Genomic DNA, 19,033 nt, shown 5'->3' with positions numbered 1-19,033 from the left:
AATCGACAGAGCCAAAGGGAGGGGAAGGCAGGGCCCTCTGGCAAGGCAGGACAATGGGGGAGGGGGAGCCTTTGCCACGGGCAGTAGGGGAAGGGAGGAGGGCCACCAGGGCAGGGACCTGCCTCCTCAAATCCCCAGACCTCACTGACGTCATCTCCAGTCTCAACCCCAGCCCTAGAGCCCCTAGGCTTGGGGTTCCCACAAGGCCTGTCCCCAGTTACCCTGGGTGTAACCCCACTGTGTGCTAAGGACGTGAGCCCAGGCGTGGTTTCCAAGGTTAAGAGAGACTATGATTCCCACGGCAGGAATGGGTCTGTCTCCTGACCCCCACACTCCCGCTGGTGGGGTGCACGCAGCACCATGGGGTTTGCAGAGCAGCCACACCCCGACCCCAGCTCTGGCACGAAGCTGGCAGCCAGGCCTGGCTCAGACCGGACACCCATCTCCCTGGAGAGATGCATGTGCCACCCCCAACCCCAGGTGTGTGCCAACTGGACACAGCATTAGATAACATTGGCAGGGCACTCCGAGGGCGCCCCTGCTGGTGTCTGCAAAGATGGTGTCATTTCCTCCATGCTAATCCCCGCCACCCCGAGGGTGGGGAGGACGCCAGCGTGGGTGCCTGAGGGAGGCCTCTGCCCCTCCCCCACACCGGCTGCTCCTCCCGGAGATGCCGCCCTCCCCTCCCCCCCCCCCCCCCCGGGAGCTGGAAGGATCACCTATCTCTCTTTGGCACCCACACCCTCCCTTGTGCCATGAGAAACTGGTGACCTTCCCTCTGGTCTCCATGACGACAAGATGGTATAGGTTTAATTAGTTCGGGCTTATTTTAGGACCAATTTTCTTTTATTTTAGGGCAGTGCGAGCCGTGCAAACTGCAGGCCCGTTTACGAGGCCCGCGCGCACGCGGCTGAGCTGAAGTGTGCCAACAATTCGAGTTGAGCAGATGGTGACCCCTGATTCAACTTGCCCGCTCATTCAATTATTCAGCTGTATTTAATTTTCCTGCGGGTGCCTCGCTGCCTCGCGCCCTCTGTCCTCTAGGTGGCGCGAAAGACCGTCGTTAGCGCCGCGGCCACGGGCAGGAGCCGCGTCCGGGCTTCTCCCAGTCGGGCCACTGCGGATGGTAATGAATTTCAGCACCAGAACACAGTTCCGCCTCCTGTCAGATGACGCACAGGGGGAAAGAATTTGGGTCAAACTGTGTGTGATTTGGCCGCGAGCTCTATGTCATCTCCATCCTAATAAGAAATTTAAAAGACCTTCCAGGCTTAATAGCCTCCCAAATAATTTCTTTGTCATTCGAGGCTGTTGCACGGTTAGGGCCGTGTTTGTAATTGTGCGCAGGTCCTGTTGTCGTTCGGAAAACCTCTGCTACTTAAGTTTTCACGGCTCCAGGCCACCTCCTGCCGGACGGGGAGGGGACTTCGAGCGGGCTTTCCGATCTTTTCTGGAGGTCCCCACTGCCGGTCGGCGCCGAGCACTGACATTTGCAAACCAGCGTCCTCGGACGGGAGGGAACCGGGCTTAGGATGCGTTTTCCAGGACGTGCGTGGGCTCGCAACCACCGGGACCCAAGACCACGCGGGAGCTCCGCGGGCTGGGCTGGGAGAGCCTTGGGATGGTGCAGCGCCCCCTGGGTTACCGCCCGCCCACCCCGACCCTGCCCCGAAGTCCTCTACCAGCAGGGGCCGCCCTGCCCGCACCCAGCCTCCTGCGCGTGGTGCCCACCGGGGCCCCAGAGCAGCGCCATACACCCCTTCGCCTTCGCTCAGGCCTCCTTCCACGTGACGACACAGGCGTCAGCTCTGGGTTTTCTGTGTGTTTCTTTTTGTTGTTGTCGTTTTATTTTGTTACATTAGGACAAACTTGTAGCCCGTCTGTATTTGCCCTTAGAAGTATCTATCTCACTTTAGAAGTCCTCGCGGAGCGGGAACGGAGCGCCTCCCTACCCCGCGTTTGGTCAAACCGCAGAGAAACCACTTCGGACCAGTAGAGGCAGAGCCTGCTTCCCTAGACAACGAGCTGGGCTTCGCAGACCAGGGGGAGGCCCCGCAGATAGGTTCCTTCCGCCCGAGAAGGCTCGGTTCCGTGTTCGCTGCGGTTGGAACCACGGAGGGCGGCGGGAGGTCAGCACCGTGAGCGCGGACCGCACTTCTTTCTGGTCCCTGACCCTGGAGGCTGGGCTCGGCTCGCCCTCGCGCATTAGGTTGCCCGTAATGACGTGGCTCGTGCTGAAGGGCCTGCGTGTCACGAGGAGGCCTGTGGCACAGGCGGGGGGAGGGCCGTGGGCTCCGCCCACGACTCTGTTGTGCAGGATGGGTGAGCGGCGGCCGCAGGGGCCCGACACGCTGGCCGGCTCGGGGGTCTCCCGGAGCCTCTAAGGGCTGACACAGCTGTCCCATCTGCTCGCTCAGACTTCGCCTCCCGGGGCTGCTGACGGTTTGTGCGCACGCTCGTGTCTACACGGGCTCCTGCTGCTTAGCAAGGACTCAGACGGAGGGGCCGTTGTCGGGTTTAGCTCCGCGCAAACCAGCCCTGGCAGCAGCGTGGAGGGCACGTGAAGGCAGAGAAGAAAGGCGGGCAGCAGGGGCGGAGGGGTGCCGGGTGGTCGGTAGGCAAAGACCACATCTGGTCATCAAGTTACAGTCCGAAAAATGAACACGGAGAACCCCGTGGCTTCCCCGGACCTCCGGCTTCAGTCTGGGGTCCACACACATCGCATAATCCGTCCCCACGGGACTGTACCTGAACAAAGTGGCCCTGTGCGGGCATGGCCCTGGCAGTGGCAGCCCTGGACCTCCTCACCCGCTGGGGCCACCGGCCCCACGGCCCTGCCATTTTGCTGAGTTCCCAACTTACTTTGCTTCCCAGAACACTTGTTTTTCTTTGTCCGGAAGACACACTATGCCAGTACTTGTGTGAAGCATCTGCTTGCTACAGAGAGATCGTGGAGCTGGCAGGGCGCACGTGGGGGCTCCGGGCCTGGCCTGTGGTGGGCTGCGGGCGGGGGGCAAGGCCAGAGAACTTTCTGCAGCAGGGCTCCCGACCCCCCCCCCCCCCCCCCCCCCCCCCCCCCCCCGTGCAGGGAGGGCCTGAGCACCGCCCGGTGCCCCACGTCTCAGCCCCGGCACCCCCCCCCCCACACACACACCTCGGCTCATTGCCCCGCACTTGACTTCTGTGCAGATCGCTCCGAGTGCGAGTCTCTCACCAGCCCATTCCGCGGCATCGAGCCCCCCTGACTCCCCGGAAGCCCTGGGTTTTTTGTTTGTTTTTGTTTTTTGTTTTTGGAAAAGGCCGACTCTTCTTTACCTGAAGGTGGCAGTGACTCCCTTTAAAGATGCGGACGTTTTATGACAAAACAGATGCAGCGGGCGAGCATCCTGTTGTCCTCGTGTGCCCGGGGGCGCTGACAATGGAAGGCCCGGCCGCATGGCGTGGCGCTCACCTGGGGCCCGGCCCCCTGGCGGCGCGGCCCCACTGGCCCCTCTCTATCCCTTACCCCGGTAATTGAGCCCCCGGTGCTGGGGAGGGCGCGCGGCTCCCGCTGGCTGTCAGGTATCTGCATCTTCGTGTCATCCGTCAGCATCGAGCTCCTCTGTCATCTCCCCTCAGCCCTCAGCCCCGCGCGCTCTCGTCGTGTTCATTATCTCGGCTCCGACCGGCCCTCCCCCCGCGCCCCATCCAGTAAATGCATCTCGGTGCGACTCTCAGTCCCGATTATGAATCGATGATCATGTGGTGTAAGAGAGATAGATGGCTCTGAGTCCCGTCTTGTCTCCCCTAATTGTAAAATATTAGTTACATTACACTGTGTCTTTTGATTAATGGAACTTATTTGGAGTAGCCTATCTGAGCCCTCCCCCTTCTAAAGTCCTCCACTGACTTTTGAGAATTGAGTGATTTCACTTAAGGCAGACAAATAGGCCCTTCAGCGGGCAGATAGTGAGGCTGCAATGCTGTGGGCGGCCCCGGGCGCCAGGCTGGCAGCGGGTTCGGAAGACGGGCTTCGGAGCCCCGGCGCTGGGCCGGCACCAGCCTGCATTCCCTCTCTCAGTCCACCCCCTTTTTGGCAAACCGAGCCCATCTTGCTGACTTGCAAAACAGGATGTGAAACCAAATTGAATTAAAATTAAATAAATTGCAGATTGCCACATTCCCACATCCAGCCAGTCAGATCCGAACCGGGGTGCATCTGCGCGGGGCCAGGACAGGGTGTCCAAGGAGCTCTCTGCCACCCACGTCTGACACTGGAGACATTTGTCCTTTCACGCAGAGTTGATCTGATTTGGCACCAGTGACTTAAACATGTCTGTTGATAAAGCCCGTGCCATACGAACGGGAAGTCAGCGCCTAAATTCCTCATTATAAATAATCGCTATCTTTCGGGGCAAATTCAAGAACACACTGCCTTTCCACCCGTCAGTGCCGCTACAAAGGGCTGCTTACTTTTGAGGTGCACAGTGCCGATCTCTCGGGGTTAAGGAGAAGACTGATTTTGTAAACAACTGTCCACGAAAAGGCAGCTCAGATGAGCGAGTCCGGGGTGCCTTCGGGAGGGGTGACTTCCAGGACCCACGCTCTCTAAAACCCACACCGCTATTTAGGATTCTTTCGCTAGGGTAAGCGTAGTGTTTTATTCTGACTTCTGGGGTTTTATTTTTACTTTTATTTGCATGATTCTTGGAGACACTGACTCCTCTGTATTTTCTGGGGACCTGCTGTTTCATTGAAGGCACTGGAGGCAGAAGATTGATTTTATTATGGGTATAGGAAGCTGGTAATGTTTTACTTTATTTTTTTTAAGAGCATAGCAATGTGCTTATGGTTGCCAGGAAAAGCAAAGGCAGAAAAACAACCCGCCTGGGTCTCAAATTCATCCTGAGGATTCCACGCCCACAAACATGGAGACTGAAGCTGGAGGCTGAGCCGCCTCCCTGAGCCCTGCAGGTGTGGGCGGAGCCAGGGCTCACCTGGGCGCTGGGTCAAGGGCTCAGATACTCAGTCACCCCAGCCTGGGGTGGAGGTTTTATTTATTATGTTTTCCTGTCCTGTTTTGAGTCCTAGCTCTGGGGGAGCCTGCATTTGAGGACTCTTTGTTCTGGGTGCCAGGGGACTGATTTAAATGTCGCTTGGGTTTGGACTGTTGTGTCTAACAAACGTCCTCAGGGCCTAAGGTGCACTTCCTGCCGATTCCAATCAGCGGCGTTGCTCAGGTGTGCGTGTCCGTCATACGCTGAGAGAATCATATGGAATATTCTTACCACAGCGCGTGAACGCATATGGACAACTGTTGGCACGCCCATAAATTCCACGGCACACACTCGTCTGTTCCGCGTCCGTAACACCAAATGTGCAGCGAAACGCTGTACCCACAGGCAGTCACGGCGCGTGCGCGAGGCGCTCTCACTTGGCCGCTTGGATGTACCTACTGTGGCTTCTGGAGCCCCGCTCCACGCTGATGGACTCGATCATTTCACTGAAGTGAAGTGGGTGCCGCACAGGGGGCGGCGGCGCTGGGGAGGCCGGTGGCAGCTCGGGTTCTGCTCTCGGGGAGCCCGCGCTGGGGCCCAGGTCCCGCAGGAGACGCAGCCCCCGCTGCGGCTGCCACCTCGAGTTCCTTCCCTGGAAAGGCGTCCGCTCTGGCTCCGGCCGGAGGCTGCCACACAGAACCCTCGTGGACCCGGCCTGTGCGAACTCGAGGTCTCTGTCCCCACCGGGGGCCCTGGCCCCTTTCTGAGCGTCCGTCCCTGTGACAAGCGAGAAAAGGAGGCTTTGGGGACGCGGGGCGCCCGCGGCAGGAGCTGGACTCCGCCCCTGCTCCTTCCTCGGACCCACTGCGTGTGTGCGTGAGTTTGGGCTTTCACTGGCTCCCCGCCCTCCTGTCGCTTGGCAGAGTCGGTGCCGTGTGCTCTGGGTACAACAGACGACGCGTAGGACGTGCGGAGGCGAACTCGTGTCTGCGGGATGGTCCAGGGACCGGACGAACCCCGTGCGCAGGAGCGCGTGGCCTCGGGGACCAGCCTATCTGCGCCCCGCCCCGGCCCTGTTTCCCAAATCGCTGTGGGAGGGCAGGGGGCTGGGGGTGCGCAGGTCAGTCACTCCGTCGCTTTCCCGTGGGTGTGGCTACTGTCACCAAATACGCTTGTTGGATTGGAAATAAAAATTAGCAGATTTCCCCCCAAAGCAAAGCGGCCAGGGTCCTGGGAAGCGGGCAGCAGGCCTGGGATCAGCGGGCCCTGCAAGGCTCCCAGGGTCACGTGTCTGTTCCGGATCCCGAACACTAAATGTGATTGGCCGAAGCTCTCAGCCAATCACGGAGCGCAATTCGCGCGGAGGCCGGTGCTGGTGGAGAGACTGGGAGACAGGCATACGTTGCTGGTGCCGGCTGGGGGCGCAGCGTTGGGGGCCTCCAGGTCCCCGGACGAGGCCACTCTAGCGTGGCCGTTCGTGGCGCATGGCTCTAAACAAATCAAATAAACATCTGCTTGTGGGAATGCCACGGGGACTACTGTCTTCCTCCATACCCCCCACTGCCCACAACTTCAGCCAAGCTGTGCGTGTAAACAGGGACCTCATGGACAGCAGGTTGGGGGCGTATGGGAAACTGCAGGGAGTCGAGACTTGGGGCGGGGACACCTTGAGAACCAGCAATAAGTGTTTATCTCCCGGCCACGGACTGTGCGCTGGCGCGGGTTGGGGACCAACAGCTGTAAGCCTGAGCCCTGCGTGGAGGCGCGTCCCTGCGACCCTGTGCGGGGGAGGGGAGCCTGGGCCGGGGCGGGCATAGGGATGGGGACCCGTGCACCCGCAAAGGGATGGCCCAGCCCGGAGAGCTAAGCTGGCGAGAACCTGGCGATGAGGCCCTGCAGAGTCTGGGCGGCCTCCCTCTCTGGGTAGCTGTGCGTCTATCGTGGGACTCAGGAAGGAAATGTTCCCCTCTGCCAAGTAAATGTTTGGTCGGCTGTTTACTGATACTCCTGTAAATTACTCCATTGGCTTCCTTGGCACCACACGGGGACTCTCTAGGCTCCTCCTGAAAGCAGGATCTTGGGGGGCTCTGATGGTTGAGAGAGGAGGGGTCTGGAGCTAGACCGGTGGGTTTTCAACGCCAGCTGCCCACTTCCTGCTTCGCCTGGGCGGGCAGGGCGGTCTGCACCTTGCTCTCCCCACCTGTGATGCGGGAGGACCTGCAGGATCCGGGCTGCAGACTCACTGCCTCCCCCCCCCCCCCAGTATCGCATAGAAAAGGCGCCCACTACAACCCAAACCACAGCCTTTTCTTTCAGCTGATGGTTGGCCTTTCCTTCCATTTTAGTAAATCATTTCATATGGAGCTTTGTAGATGAGTAAAGATCCTGGCTAATTATCGCAAGTGGCTGGTGCCGGGGGTCAGCAAGGCGACTTCTGTCTGTCTGAGCCAGGAAAGCTGGGGGAAGCTGCTTCTGGGGAGCGAGGGCCCGGGGCTGGGAGACAGCCCCATGCGTGTTGCCTGAAGGCCTCCGGCAAAACCCAGAACACCTTCCAAAAGCCGGCTGAGCAGCTGACCAGTCATTGGACAGGCAGTCCACCAGGGTCTTTCTGTATTGAGTGGGGTCTGCTTGGACGACCACCGCCCCCTCCCCCCCAGACACGGGGAGGGACACTGTGCACCTGGACAGTTGTCCCAAAGGTCAGGGTGGGGGCCAGCCTCCCCTGCCGGTTCCCAGGCCACGTGTGATAGGAAGATCCCACTGATAAAAATCGCCTGGTCATGGAGAGGTCCCTCAACCGTTAGCAATCAATTCGGGGGTGGGGGCGAGGGGGGGTGGGACATGCCAGAGGACATCAGAGGGGGTCGCGCTGCGCAGGCGGCTCGGTCACAGGGCGCCGCAGTTTGGGAAGGTTGGGCGCTGAATAATTTGTGAGCCTCCACACACGCAGGTTATTGTTTGCGGGCAGATGGTGCCGGCGCTTTACGGCTTTTCCTTCTGCGGGTCCGCATGTGTGGGGTGATGTGCACGCCCAAGTCTTTGTCTTCCTGCTCAAGTCTCTGATCTGAAACCGGCCATCGAGCACAGAGGAAGGGCTGCCGAGCATAACCAGAGTTTTAACAGCAAGGGGGCAGGGGGGAGCCAGAAACCCCAGCGCTGTTACGGGGCCGCTGCGTAGGGCGAGAACGCAGAGGTCAGCAGGGGATTGACAGTGGACAAACGGAGGGGACTCGGGACGCGGGGGAGAGGGCCAGCCGGGCTGAGGGCGGGACCCAGGCCCACCTGCCCACCTGCCCCCCAGAGAGGCGCCTTTGTCTCCGCTGGGCGGCGCCCTGGGCCCGTCCTGGGGCCGCGGCCACCCCGCCCTTCCGAGTTCAATCGGGTTCATCCCCAGGAAGGAAATGAAAGAGACGAGCTCAGACCTCTCTTCTTCCTACGGATTTCTCTTTTTTATTCTGAAGATAGAATTACTGTTTGTAAGCATCTGAAAGTCATTAGAGGCCCCGCAGTCTGTCAGGTGCCGACGCAGGAACCTGCTGAAACCGGACGGGCGCTTGCACCCGGGGCCGGGGATTTGTCATGTGCTGATGAGCGGTTATAATAATATATGAGCAAATCACAAGCATTCTGCAAATTAATCAGATTTTTTTCCCTCTCCCTTGTCTCTGGGAGAGTGGCTTTGCAGGCAGACGTAGGTGAAGCCGCTCCGCTCGCAGATGGCCGCTCTGGCATCAGATGGGATTTATATAACAGTAATTCTGACTTCCTGCCAAAGTAGCGGTGAGCACACCAGGGAGACATGAAGGCGAGTCATGTGGTTTTGCTGAGGTGGTTGTGGGAAGTTGAAGGGGGGAAATCTCAAATTTTCCTCTTTGCTTTTACTGTTTTTGCCTGAAGGGCCAGAAACGGAACGCCACTCTGCCATGGGCGAAATCCGTCACGCCGTTTCTTGTGACTTGTGCTGAAAGAGCGCTTTGCAGCTGCTGGAGCTGGTGGCGGTGGCGCCGGGGACTCCCGCTCCCGAGGACTCCGGTCAGGATCCAGGGGGAGGGGGCTGCGGGGGCGGGGCCCCGACAAGCTGGGGTCAGCGGGCGGCCCCTGCTTCTGGGAACCTGCGTGGGCCTTTCTCTCAAGCGTTCTGTTCTGTGGAGACTCGAACAGCTCCCCCTTTCACTGCACGCGGGCTCCATGTACAACGAGTCCTCGGGATTTATCTGAGTAGCTGAAACCAGGGGGTCGTCTTACTTCTGCAGCTCACAGACCTGGGGGCGAGTTGTGTGTGTGGGGGGGGTGTGGCGAGGGTGGGCCCACATGGCCTGCACTGGGCCGGGTGCCTCTCCCTGGTCCCTGAAGGCCTCCCTGTGCTCTGACCCCTCACCCCTGCCCGGCCCCTTTGGGACTGCGTCTGGTGGGGGGCGTGAAGAGGCTCCTGCTGGCACTTTGGGGACCATACCTGGGGGGCGGGAATGGCTGTCACCACATGCCTCCTCCCACCCCCCCATGGATGGCCTGCTGGCTGTGTTTGCGCCCAGGTCCCGAGGCGGCGGGTTCCCCCGTGCTCTTGGACACAGGTGACTACGGAGGAGTCGATGGTGGGGTGCTATGCTGCCCGCCTCCCTTCGGCTGGGCACCGACGTCTGTCATTCTGGGGCTGTCTCCGATCACGCCAGCCGGGGAAGCCAAGTCTGACACCTTTGATTTCAGAGAGCGCCTCTTAGACGGAAAGGGGAGAAGAAAGCGGCCACTTCTCTGGCTTTCTGCAGAGAGCCGCGTCTCCTTGCCGCCTTCTTTATTTTGCTCACTTCCGGCACGTGACGATGTCAGGGGCCGTGTGTTGAGAAGGTGACGTTTTATCTCAGCTTTGCTTTGTGATTTCCTATACTTCCCGGGGCCGGTGTGCCGCCGCGGGCGTGCGAGGAGCAGCTACTGTGCCTTGCACATGGACACTTGCTGGGGCTGCCACTGCCGGTGTCCAAATCTCCGATGGGGGCAGAGGCGGGCGCCTCTCTGTCCCTCGTGAACTCACATCAACACCACACAGCAGCACGGAGTGTGAGGGGACGTGGCCTGTCTGTCCCACCACGCTGTTTCTGGCGGCACGTTCTGCAGCCCATGGGAGACCCCCAAACCACATGAGCCCCCCCGGAAGGTACTGACGTTTCTGTGACGGGTGCGTGTGGGAAACGTGGCCTGGGGGTCCAGGGGCTGCGGGGTATCCTCCTGGGTCTGTCCCCCTGCACAGCAGTGCTGCCCCCCCCCACATTTAAATGTGCAGTGACGCAGCAGCTACAGTTAGGGGCCGATGCGCTCATGTTAAGGGACACAGTGGCAGACAGGGAGCTGAGACACCCGTGGGACACAGCAGAGACCGAGGGGCAGGCGATGCCAGGGCGGGGGGGGGGGGGGAGTGCGCCAAAGGGCCGACGGGCCAGGTCAGGGGCAGCCAGGTCCCAGCCCCAGGTGGCTGCCTCTGAGAACACGTTGCCAGGCCTCCCACTTTTCAAGATCAAGCATTTGCACATGAAATCTCTCTGTTCGGAAACATCGGCGAAGCCTGACTAGTTTTAACACCGTGCAGGGCACAGAAACAACACCTGTGCGTGTGCCCGGGGTCTAGGGCCCCTGGGTCTGCAGAGGGCTGCACCCTGGGGCCACCTGGGCCACCTGGGCCACACAGCAGAGGAGGAGGCCTGGGCGGGGACTCAAAGACAGGGCTTTGGGGAGCCCTGCTGAGGAGGCCGAGCTCCCCCACAGGCCTCAGAGGACAATGCAAAGCCCCCGGCAGCCCCATGCCCTCCTTGAGCATGCGTGTGGCAGGGGTGGCAGTAGCAGGGACATGCTCCCGAGGGGCCTGCAGTGGCACAGGCGAGGGTTTCCAGTGTGCAGAGGTGCAGCTGGTGGGGGCAGCCAGGGTGCAGCCCAGCGCAGGTCCGGGCAGCAGTGGGGAGGGCTCTGCAGCCACCGGCTGGGGGGCTTGGCTTGCCCCGAGGAAGGGCTCAGAGCATGGGGAATAGGCGCCAGGTGGGGACGCGCCCCTGCAGACCAGATCTGGGGTCCAGGCCGGGCTGCCCACCCGGGGGTGTCCCAGGCCCCAGGGCAGGCAAGAACCTGGGCTGGGCATTGGGCTTCCCTGCCCCCTCGCCAGGCGGGGGCCCCAGCCCTTTCTAAGCTCATGGGAGCAGCTTGCCCTTCCTTATGTGGCCCTACTATGTGCAGAGCTGAGGGTATGTCAGCCACGCCAGCTGACTGGGGTGTTTATTTTATGTGTTGGGTTATAATTCAACACGATGCCCTTCCCTCAGTTGCTGAAATGGGTCTTGCCCTGCCTCCGGGGCATCCACATGGACTCCGCTGCTTGGACGCCCCGCCCCCACTCCCATGTGGTCTTCCAGCAGCTGCTCACTGACCGGACAGCCCGGTGCGGGCCCTGCTCCGGCCCGGAGTCAGCCGCTCCTTCAAGGAGCCGGGTCCCTGGGTTGGAGAGTGGTGTTAGAAACTCGGCCACTGCCCAGGCGCCCCGCACCCCGGGCCCGGGGGCTCTCGGCCGCCTCCTGTGCTCCCGCCTCGTCCTCAGGCCGAACACCAGCGCAGGCGGATGACTAAGCCCATCCCCCCATGGGTCGAAGCCCCCCTTCGTTACAGCGAAGCAGTTTGGTAGTGTTTTAGATGAAAACCCAAAGCACGGGAAATTTAAAACCTAAACTTATTTATATTAAGAATATTCCAGAGTAATTTAGCATCTTTGATTAGATGGATGAATATGTTTTTGAAAACTGAAAACATAAATTATGTACCTGATTAGAGATCTTTTGGCCTATTTGGAATTCGGGAAAAGAAGAAATTCATAGAGAGCGCCTGGAGCTGAGGGAGCGGCCTTCCTCTGGTGCAACCTGCGGTGGCCTCATCGCCTCCGCCTGGCCTGCCGGTCCGGGGCAGGGACTCTGCCAGTGTGCAGACCCTCAGAGGGAGTAGGCGGGGTGGCAGGGGGCCAGGCCCCGCCCTGCAGGCCTGACCGGCCCCTGAGTCTGCAGGGGGCTCACCTGAGGGGCGGTCCTTAACACGACAATCTGGCCTTACAGGTGGGGACCTCTTCTCACCGACCAGCCCAAGTTTTGCAAATGGCTTTTGCTTTGGGGCGCATACAGGACTCCGGCCAGGGACGCAGAAAGACCGCTGACATACGGAGAGGCCCTTCCTGGGTCTCGTAGATGGACCCACAGCCTTGTGGAATCCCTTCGTGGCTTCAGGGGACACTTTGGGGCAGCTCAGAGACCCTCCCTGCCCCTGTGCTACACGGAGTGCTCCCTGGGGGGGGAAGGGGCGTGGCCGATGGCTCTGTGGGCTGAAAGGTCTCCCAGCACCGCCTGGCACCAGTACGGGACACCTGCTCTGCTGCCCAGACCCTCAGCTGTTCAGCTCTCCAGGTGTCTGCACCATCCAGGCTGGTCTGGAGGTCGTGGTGGCCGAGTCCCCCTTCCGTCACCTACTGGCTATCCCTCCCTGTGTATTTCACTCAACACTAGAAGCCCCACAGTGCTGGTCTCAGAGGTGGCCCCACCAGGTGCTGACATGTGGCTTGACCTGTGTTCCCGTCGGGGCAGGGACCCCGCTGTCCACCACGGACTCACACAACCCCCCTCTGGAGCCTTCCCCTTATGTGGACCCCAAATCACGACTCCTGAGTCTGGGGTCACGTCTCTGCATTCCAGGCCACACTTGCTCCCAAGACCAGGGCTGTGTCTGTCCCCACACAAGGCTGCAGCTGGCTTCTCTGTGGTGCGTCTCTCTCCAGAATGTCCTTCCTCTCCCAGGGGCTGTCCAGGCCCCTCCTTGGGGCCACCTGTCTCCCAGCAGCTAGAGCCTGGCTCGAGGTGGCCAGGCGTCCTCCCTGTATGCCCCTGGGCTGCTTCCTCCTCACATGGTGTCTGTGGGAGGTTGTAACCCCCTAACGGTGGCCTAGGACGGGCAGCCCGCCGTCCAGCGGGTGTGTCAGGCACACACACGTGTGCTGAGAGGGTGGCAGTTCCGACAGCTAGCTGTCTACCGGGGGTGCGTGCAGCAGGTGCCAGGGGGTGTTCCCGGGGCTGGGCTGGGTCTCAGGAGTGCCCCCAGCCCTGTGGCTGGGTGCTGGCCACACGCTCAGCGCCTAGCTCTAGTGGGCACCTGGCGGCCACAGTGGTGCCGGTGTCCCTCGGGCTGTGGTGCGTGACGTGTATGCAGTCTCACTCACACACGCATGCAGACCGCCTCCAGGCATCCCCTTGCAAGCAGCGGGGGTGGGGGGTGCAGAGGAGCTCCTGCCCCAGAGTGACCTCCTGACCAGCACCCAGGCAGCTGGGGCACCTGCCGTGGACCCTGCTTCATTCCCCAGGGCTGGTTCTCCTGTCGGTGAAATGGGAGCCCCTCCCACCATCCCGCCCTGGCCCCGGCGTGAGGAGAGCCGCGGGCTGTCCCTGTGCCCCAGGAGCAGGGTCAGAACGTTTTCTCAGTGCCCCAGGACAGGGGACCCCCGAGGCGGTCCCCTCCCCTCTCGGCCCCTTGCTCCGAGTGGCCAGCCGTTTGGGGAGCTCGGGAGCCCCGAGGGCGGGCGCCTGCACACGGGCAGCTGTAATTAATGGATGGCCCCCCAAGGGCAGACAGCTCCTTCTCCTCCTCCGGTAACGGCGGAGAGCAGATACTTCCATCACAGCAACTAAGAAAAATCCCTCGTCCCCCCACTCTGCTAGAAACAAAGTGTGGCTTGCTTTCTCCTCACTCCTCTTGACCCCGCACACTGTATACATATTTATATATTATTCATTGCGGATTAAAAATAGATGTGCTCTTTACCACGCGGGGCGGCGCAGTGACAATACAAATTAACGTATGATGTACTTACTTCTCACGTGGCCGTGAGGAGGAGTGTTGATGGCCTCGGAGTGAGGGCTGGGGGGTGCGGGGCACCTGGACGCAGGGTCGGGCGCCAGGCCCTGGCTGCTCGCGGGGACTGGGCGTGCTGGGCAGCCGTGGGGTTGCAGGGGATGTGGCCTGCCCACCTGCCTTCTCCACAGAAGGAGGTCTGAGCCCCCTGGGGCCGCGTGGGCCTGACCCCTGCCCTGTCCTGTGTGGAGCAACCCATCCACGTGCAGACCGGCTGTTCCAGACCAGTCACAGCGCCTCACCCCTCCTTCACTCATTCACTCAGGGGACACCTCGTCCCTCCCATGCACTTCCTCCCGCACCTGGGCTGTGGCAGCCTTTCAAAACACCACTCGTGTGTGTGTGTGTGTGTGTGCGTGTGCACACGCTCAAGTGTGCTTACACACATGTGCACACACATGTCTGTGCATCGCACGCACACACTTATGTGTATTTGTGTGTGCATGCACGCACTTGTGTGTGTTTCTGTGCACATGTGTGTGTTTGTGCTGTGTGTGTGGGCGTGTGTGCATTGTGTGTGCTGGTGGGTGCACGTGTGTGTGTGCGTCCTATGAAACACTTCGTTGTAACCTTGGTTCTCAGAAGGACTTGGGAGGGTGCAGGGCCTGGGTGCTCTGCAGCCTCTGGGGACATGTTTCAAAGTCACACGGCTCAGGTTTGCGGGTCTTGTCCTCCTCGTCTGTGGGATGGGCCAGCCGCTCCCCTTGACAAAATGGCCACAGAGCTCAAATGTGGGGACAAATTCACAAAGCAAGCAGGGAGGACTGGGGAACGCAGGCCCTCAGGCCCCCACCACCGTGGGGCCACCCTCTGCACACACCACACGCCCGTGCACAGGTGGCTCACCTGGGCGGAGACGGAAATGCATTCGACACTGGTGCTGGGACCCCGGAACTCCCCAAATGTGCCAGAATCACGGCGTCATCCACTCCACCAGGAAACTGACAGAACCATAGGCCAGAGTCACGATTCATATTCAAAATCGGTTCGTGGGGAGAATGTACTGAATGCTTTTATGCCACTTGGGTGGATTCAGAAAGGCTTTTCCTGGGGGGTAAAGGTGATACTCGAGGTTCTCCATTTGGTTTGCCGAGATAGACGCAGCCTCCACGGGTCCCGTGGGGGGTGGCACGCAGAGGGCGGCTGCCAGAGGGTGTCACACAGAAGTCACACAGAAATGGCTTCCCTCTCTATTACCACTCTGTCACCCGATTCTCCCCTTCTTCCACATGACGGAGAACAGGGCCATCTACCTTCCTTGTAAAAACCCTAAATGCACTTTTGAAATGTGAGTCTCAGTGCCCCTTCCTCCCAACCCTGGGCCTTCCCTGTCCTCTGTGGGGAGGTGGCCAAGCCCTGAGGATGGGGCCAGGGAGCCGGAAGGCGGGAGGGGAAGGATGCAGATGGGCCTGCCTCTCACGACCGTCCCTGGCAGGGCCCCTCCTGCTGGCCGTCCAGGCCCTTCTTGCTGCAGGTGGTTATGTGGGGGGACCAGCGGCAAGGGGGGGCTCCTCTTGGGTTCTGCTCATGCTGAATGTCCTGGAGACCGGTTGTCCCGGAGGGACGGGGGACAGAGCCACTCCTGACGCCCATGACAAAGGAGCCACCGCCAACCTGGGGTGCCTGCCGTTTGGTGGGGAAGTGAGTTTGCTTGGCCTCCAGTTGCTTGGGGGCAAGGCTGTGGTAGGAGGGCTAGTCTGCCATTCAGATGTTTTCAGGGGTAGATGGCCGAGCCCAGTGATTTCCTTGTTGGTTTTGCTGAGCAGATGAGACCTGGGCCTGGGCCTGATGTCCGTGGGTGCTGGTGGGGCAGCACTCGGGAGCTGCCAGGAATGACATGTCCCCAGCTCCCGGCCTCGGGCTCCAAGGGTCCCATCCTGACTTCCCCAGCCAGAGGCTCTGTGGTCTCAGAGGGTGGAGGTGGGTGAGTGTCTGCTGAGCCCAGGGCACAGACATTAGCTCGGAGACACAGGAATCCGCATTTGGCTCAGATTCCGAGCCTTTCTAGAAACGTTTGATGACAGGGCCACCCTTCACAATCTAACTTCTTTAGGTGGATGGTGGCCTGGTGGAAACCTTATCTCCCTCTCTTGAAGCCCCAGGGCCTGCAGATGCCTCCAGCGAGGCACTTCAGCTGCGCCCAAGGCCAGGGCGCCGTCCCCGCCTGCCCCTTGTCATGCTCACCAGTAGCGTTCACGGGCAGATAGGACGGGCACTGCCTCTGCTGACGCTGGGGCCACCAAGGCCAGTCCGGGGGCCCCATCTGCCTGCGGTCTGCCCTTGTACAGCCTGGGAGCGAAGAGTGGTTTTCACATTTTTAAAGGGTTGGAGAAAAAAATGAGATTCCGATTTCAGTGTCCATAGTGAGCAGCTGCATTTCCGCCGCGAGAGGCTGGAATTGTGTTTCCTCTCGTGTCAGATCAACATAAGCACCCACCTCGGTCTCAGTCTGCCTGCTGGCCTGCGAAGTCCAAGCTATTTACCATCTAACTTCCTATTAAAAAAAGGTTCAGGTGTTGGGATCTTTCCTGTCTGAGCCCTGGGAGCCAAATTAAAGCCTCTGGCTAGGATGGACAGACCTACGACGTCCCTGTCCCGGATACGATTACCTGGTACTTTAGTAACCTCTTTGCCCAAACAGAGGTACTGCTGGCTGCCTTCCTCCGCTGTCTGATTTCTGCAAAGTCACTACTGGTAACAGTGACCGCGGTCCAGCGGGGATGGGGGGTGGGGGCCGCAGGGGGCCACGCTGCAGACCTGACCGAGCTCTCTCTGCCCACAGGTCCCCGGCCGTTCCAGTGCCGCTACTGTCCCTACAGTGCCTCCCAGAAGGGGAACCTGAAGACCCACGTGCTCTGTGTGCATCGCATGCCTTTCGACAACAGCCAGTACCCTGACCGCCGCTTCAAGCGCTCCAGGGTCGACGCGGAGGCGGCCGGGAGCTTCGAGGAGCTGTCGGCTGTCAAGGCGGGGGGCTCGGAGCTCCCGGAGGAGGGCAGCCAGGCCCAGGAGGAGCGCAACTGAGCCCCCGGTCTGGACGGGCCGACACCTTGCACAGGTCTAGGGTTATGTGTCTGGTAAAAGAGTGTGCTAACTGCATTCCGGGGGGAATCACATGCACCCCTCTGCTAGTATATAGGACATTTAAGAAATTTAAAGAGATATCTATATATATATTAAAAAAAAAAAAGGTCCCCAGCCCTTGAAAATGGCTGCTAAACTGTTACCCGGCAACAAGAACTTCCAAACGAGGCAGGTGGGTGGGGGGAGGTGGCTGCTGAGGAGCCCCTGTGCCCCTGCCACGTCGTCTTCGTCCAAAAATCATGCTCTTAGCTGGAAACGGTACCATCTGAACGCTTAGCGTTGCCTTGAGGATGGAGGTGCTGTGTGTTCCCATCCAGACACCTCTAGAATCTGACACCCGCCGCCCTCACCGACTGGGCACCCTAATGAGACGCAGGGGGAGGCAGCCCGGTGCCAGCCAGGCTGGGGCGGCCACAGCCTGAAAATCAATAGGCGGGCGTGGCGGCTGCGCTCACGGAAACCGGAGCCGGCCTCCCCGTGTGCCCGCCGGTCAGGGAGTGTCTGCAGGCAATGTCCATTGCTGGTTGGATGAGTAATTCCTTTTTTAGCTCAAATTGCCGTATTGAGGGAAGTGCTTTTTTCTCCCCCTGGCTTGTCTTTTTTTTTTCTTTTTTCTTTTTTTCTTTTTTTTAAATTTTTGGATAAAAAAAGAGGGTGGCTAATCAAAAAATGTAGGGGAACATTTAACAAATATTTGTTTGGAAACACTAGCCAGCCCTATCGTAGAAGGTGCTGGGGAGAAGTGGAAAGGGTGTGATAATAGGAAGATGGGTTTTGTTATGATTTTTAAGCTCTGACTTGAACGAAGGCTGCTCCAGTCCTTGTCACCAGATTTTTCTCACGCGTTAGTTTTAATCAGTGTCGCAGACACGAATCAGACCCTCTTCTCCAGCGAGCTCTTTGTGAAGGAGCTTGTATTAAAACATGAATCTAAACACCCTGCTCTCTATCGCTAATGGAGAAAACTGTTTGAGTTAAAATGTCTGTTTTTGTAAAACAAATGTGTTCTCTATTTTTGTAGATTTTAGATTTTCTACTGATTGGATAATCCAAATTTATCGAGTTCTTCACCACCCAGAGGGAGATGTTGAGGGCCAATAATGGAACACTTAACTCATTTAAAACAACAACAAAAAAAACGGTTTAAGAATACTAGTTAAGGGTTTATTCTTGAATCCGCTAGAATGGAGGAAAGGTCCAGCCTCCTAATGGTCTTCCTTTGAGTGACCCCGAACTGGTGCTGTTGTCTGGGAAGTTAGAGAAACAATGAAGTTATAACTTCTAAAATGAGATCATTCAGACTTTAAAAAAAAAAGTCCACATTTCCTTGCAGGCTGGGAGCACAGGATAATACCCCAGGGCCTTAAAAACTTCAGCTCTGCCTCCCGCAGTTTACAAAAACTCTAAACTGCAATCGATGTAAATACAACGCTTCGCTCTCCCAAGACGGGAAGGAGTCTGGGGCTTGGAAGGGGTGCGGTTTGCAGAGGCCGTGGAGCCGGCATCCCCAGCCCAGGCTCTCTGCGTGTGCGGCCGCTGGGCCCCACGGCCCGTCGGGCCTTCGGCAAGCTGCTTTCTTGTTTTTCTAGACTAGTTCTCACTGCCTTACTTAAATCGAGTTGATACACTTAATGCAACTGTTTCTACGTCCTAGAGAAGGGACAGCGACGTGACTGAAAACTCTCCAACTGTAGTAAGCTGTAGGATTCTCACTGCGCTGCTGTGTTTGGTGGCTGTGCCGGTCGCTTGCTTTCTGTGTGTTTGCCCCGCCTTTGGTATCTTAGCAAAGAAAAAAATATATATATTAAAAAAAACAATATAAAAAAAGTAAAAAGAAAAAAAAGAGGAAAAAAAAACAAAACCAAGAGCCACATTCCATTTCTAGCACTTTGGGAACTCTCAGTACTCTCTCGTGTCTTCTGAGCATCGCCGGATGCGCCAGGCAATAACGCTGCCCGCCGCGCCGGGCAGCCCTCCCGTGGCGTGTGTGTTGGTTCCATTGTGTCCCGTGCTGCCGCCCCCGCCCCCTCTGACGCCGAGCGATCGCTGCCGCG

At 59.1% G+C, this 19,033-nt stretch overlaps 1 protein-coding gene across 4 annotated transcripts in view; it reads left to right on the top strand.

Annotated features, from left to right (window-relative positions):
* The window catches only part of ZNF536 (zinc finger protein 536), a 329,458-nt gene extending 310,670 nt beyond the window's left edge, over window positions 1-18,788 (top strand). For 3 of the 4 annotated variants that reach the window (XM_053916155.1, XM_053916158.1, XM_053916156.2), the window contains one exon: window positions 16,678-18,788. In XM_053916155.1, coding sequence (XP_053772130.1) covers window positions 16,678-16,919 — 242 coding nt within the window. In that variant the 3' untranslated portion in view covers window positions 16,920-18,788. The remainder of the gene's footprint in view (window positions 1-16,677) is intronic. The other variant, XM_053916159.1, reaches the window with a different exon arrangement.
* Window positions 18,789-19,033: the final 245 nt, after the last annotated feature.

This window comes from Desmodus rotundus, chromosome 12 (genome assembly GCF_022682495.2).
Source record: "Desmodus rotundus isolate HL8 chromosome 12, HLdesRot8A.1, whole genome shotgun sequence".
NCBI lineage: Eukaryota > Metazoa > Chordata > Mammalia > Chiroptera > Phyllostomidae > Desmodus > Desmodus rotundus.
This window is presented reverse-complemented; position numbering and strand designations above follow the sequence as displayed.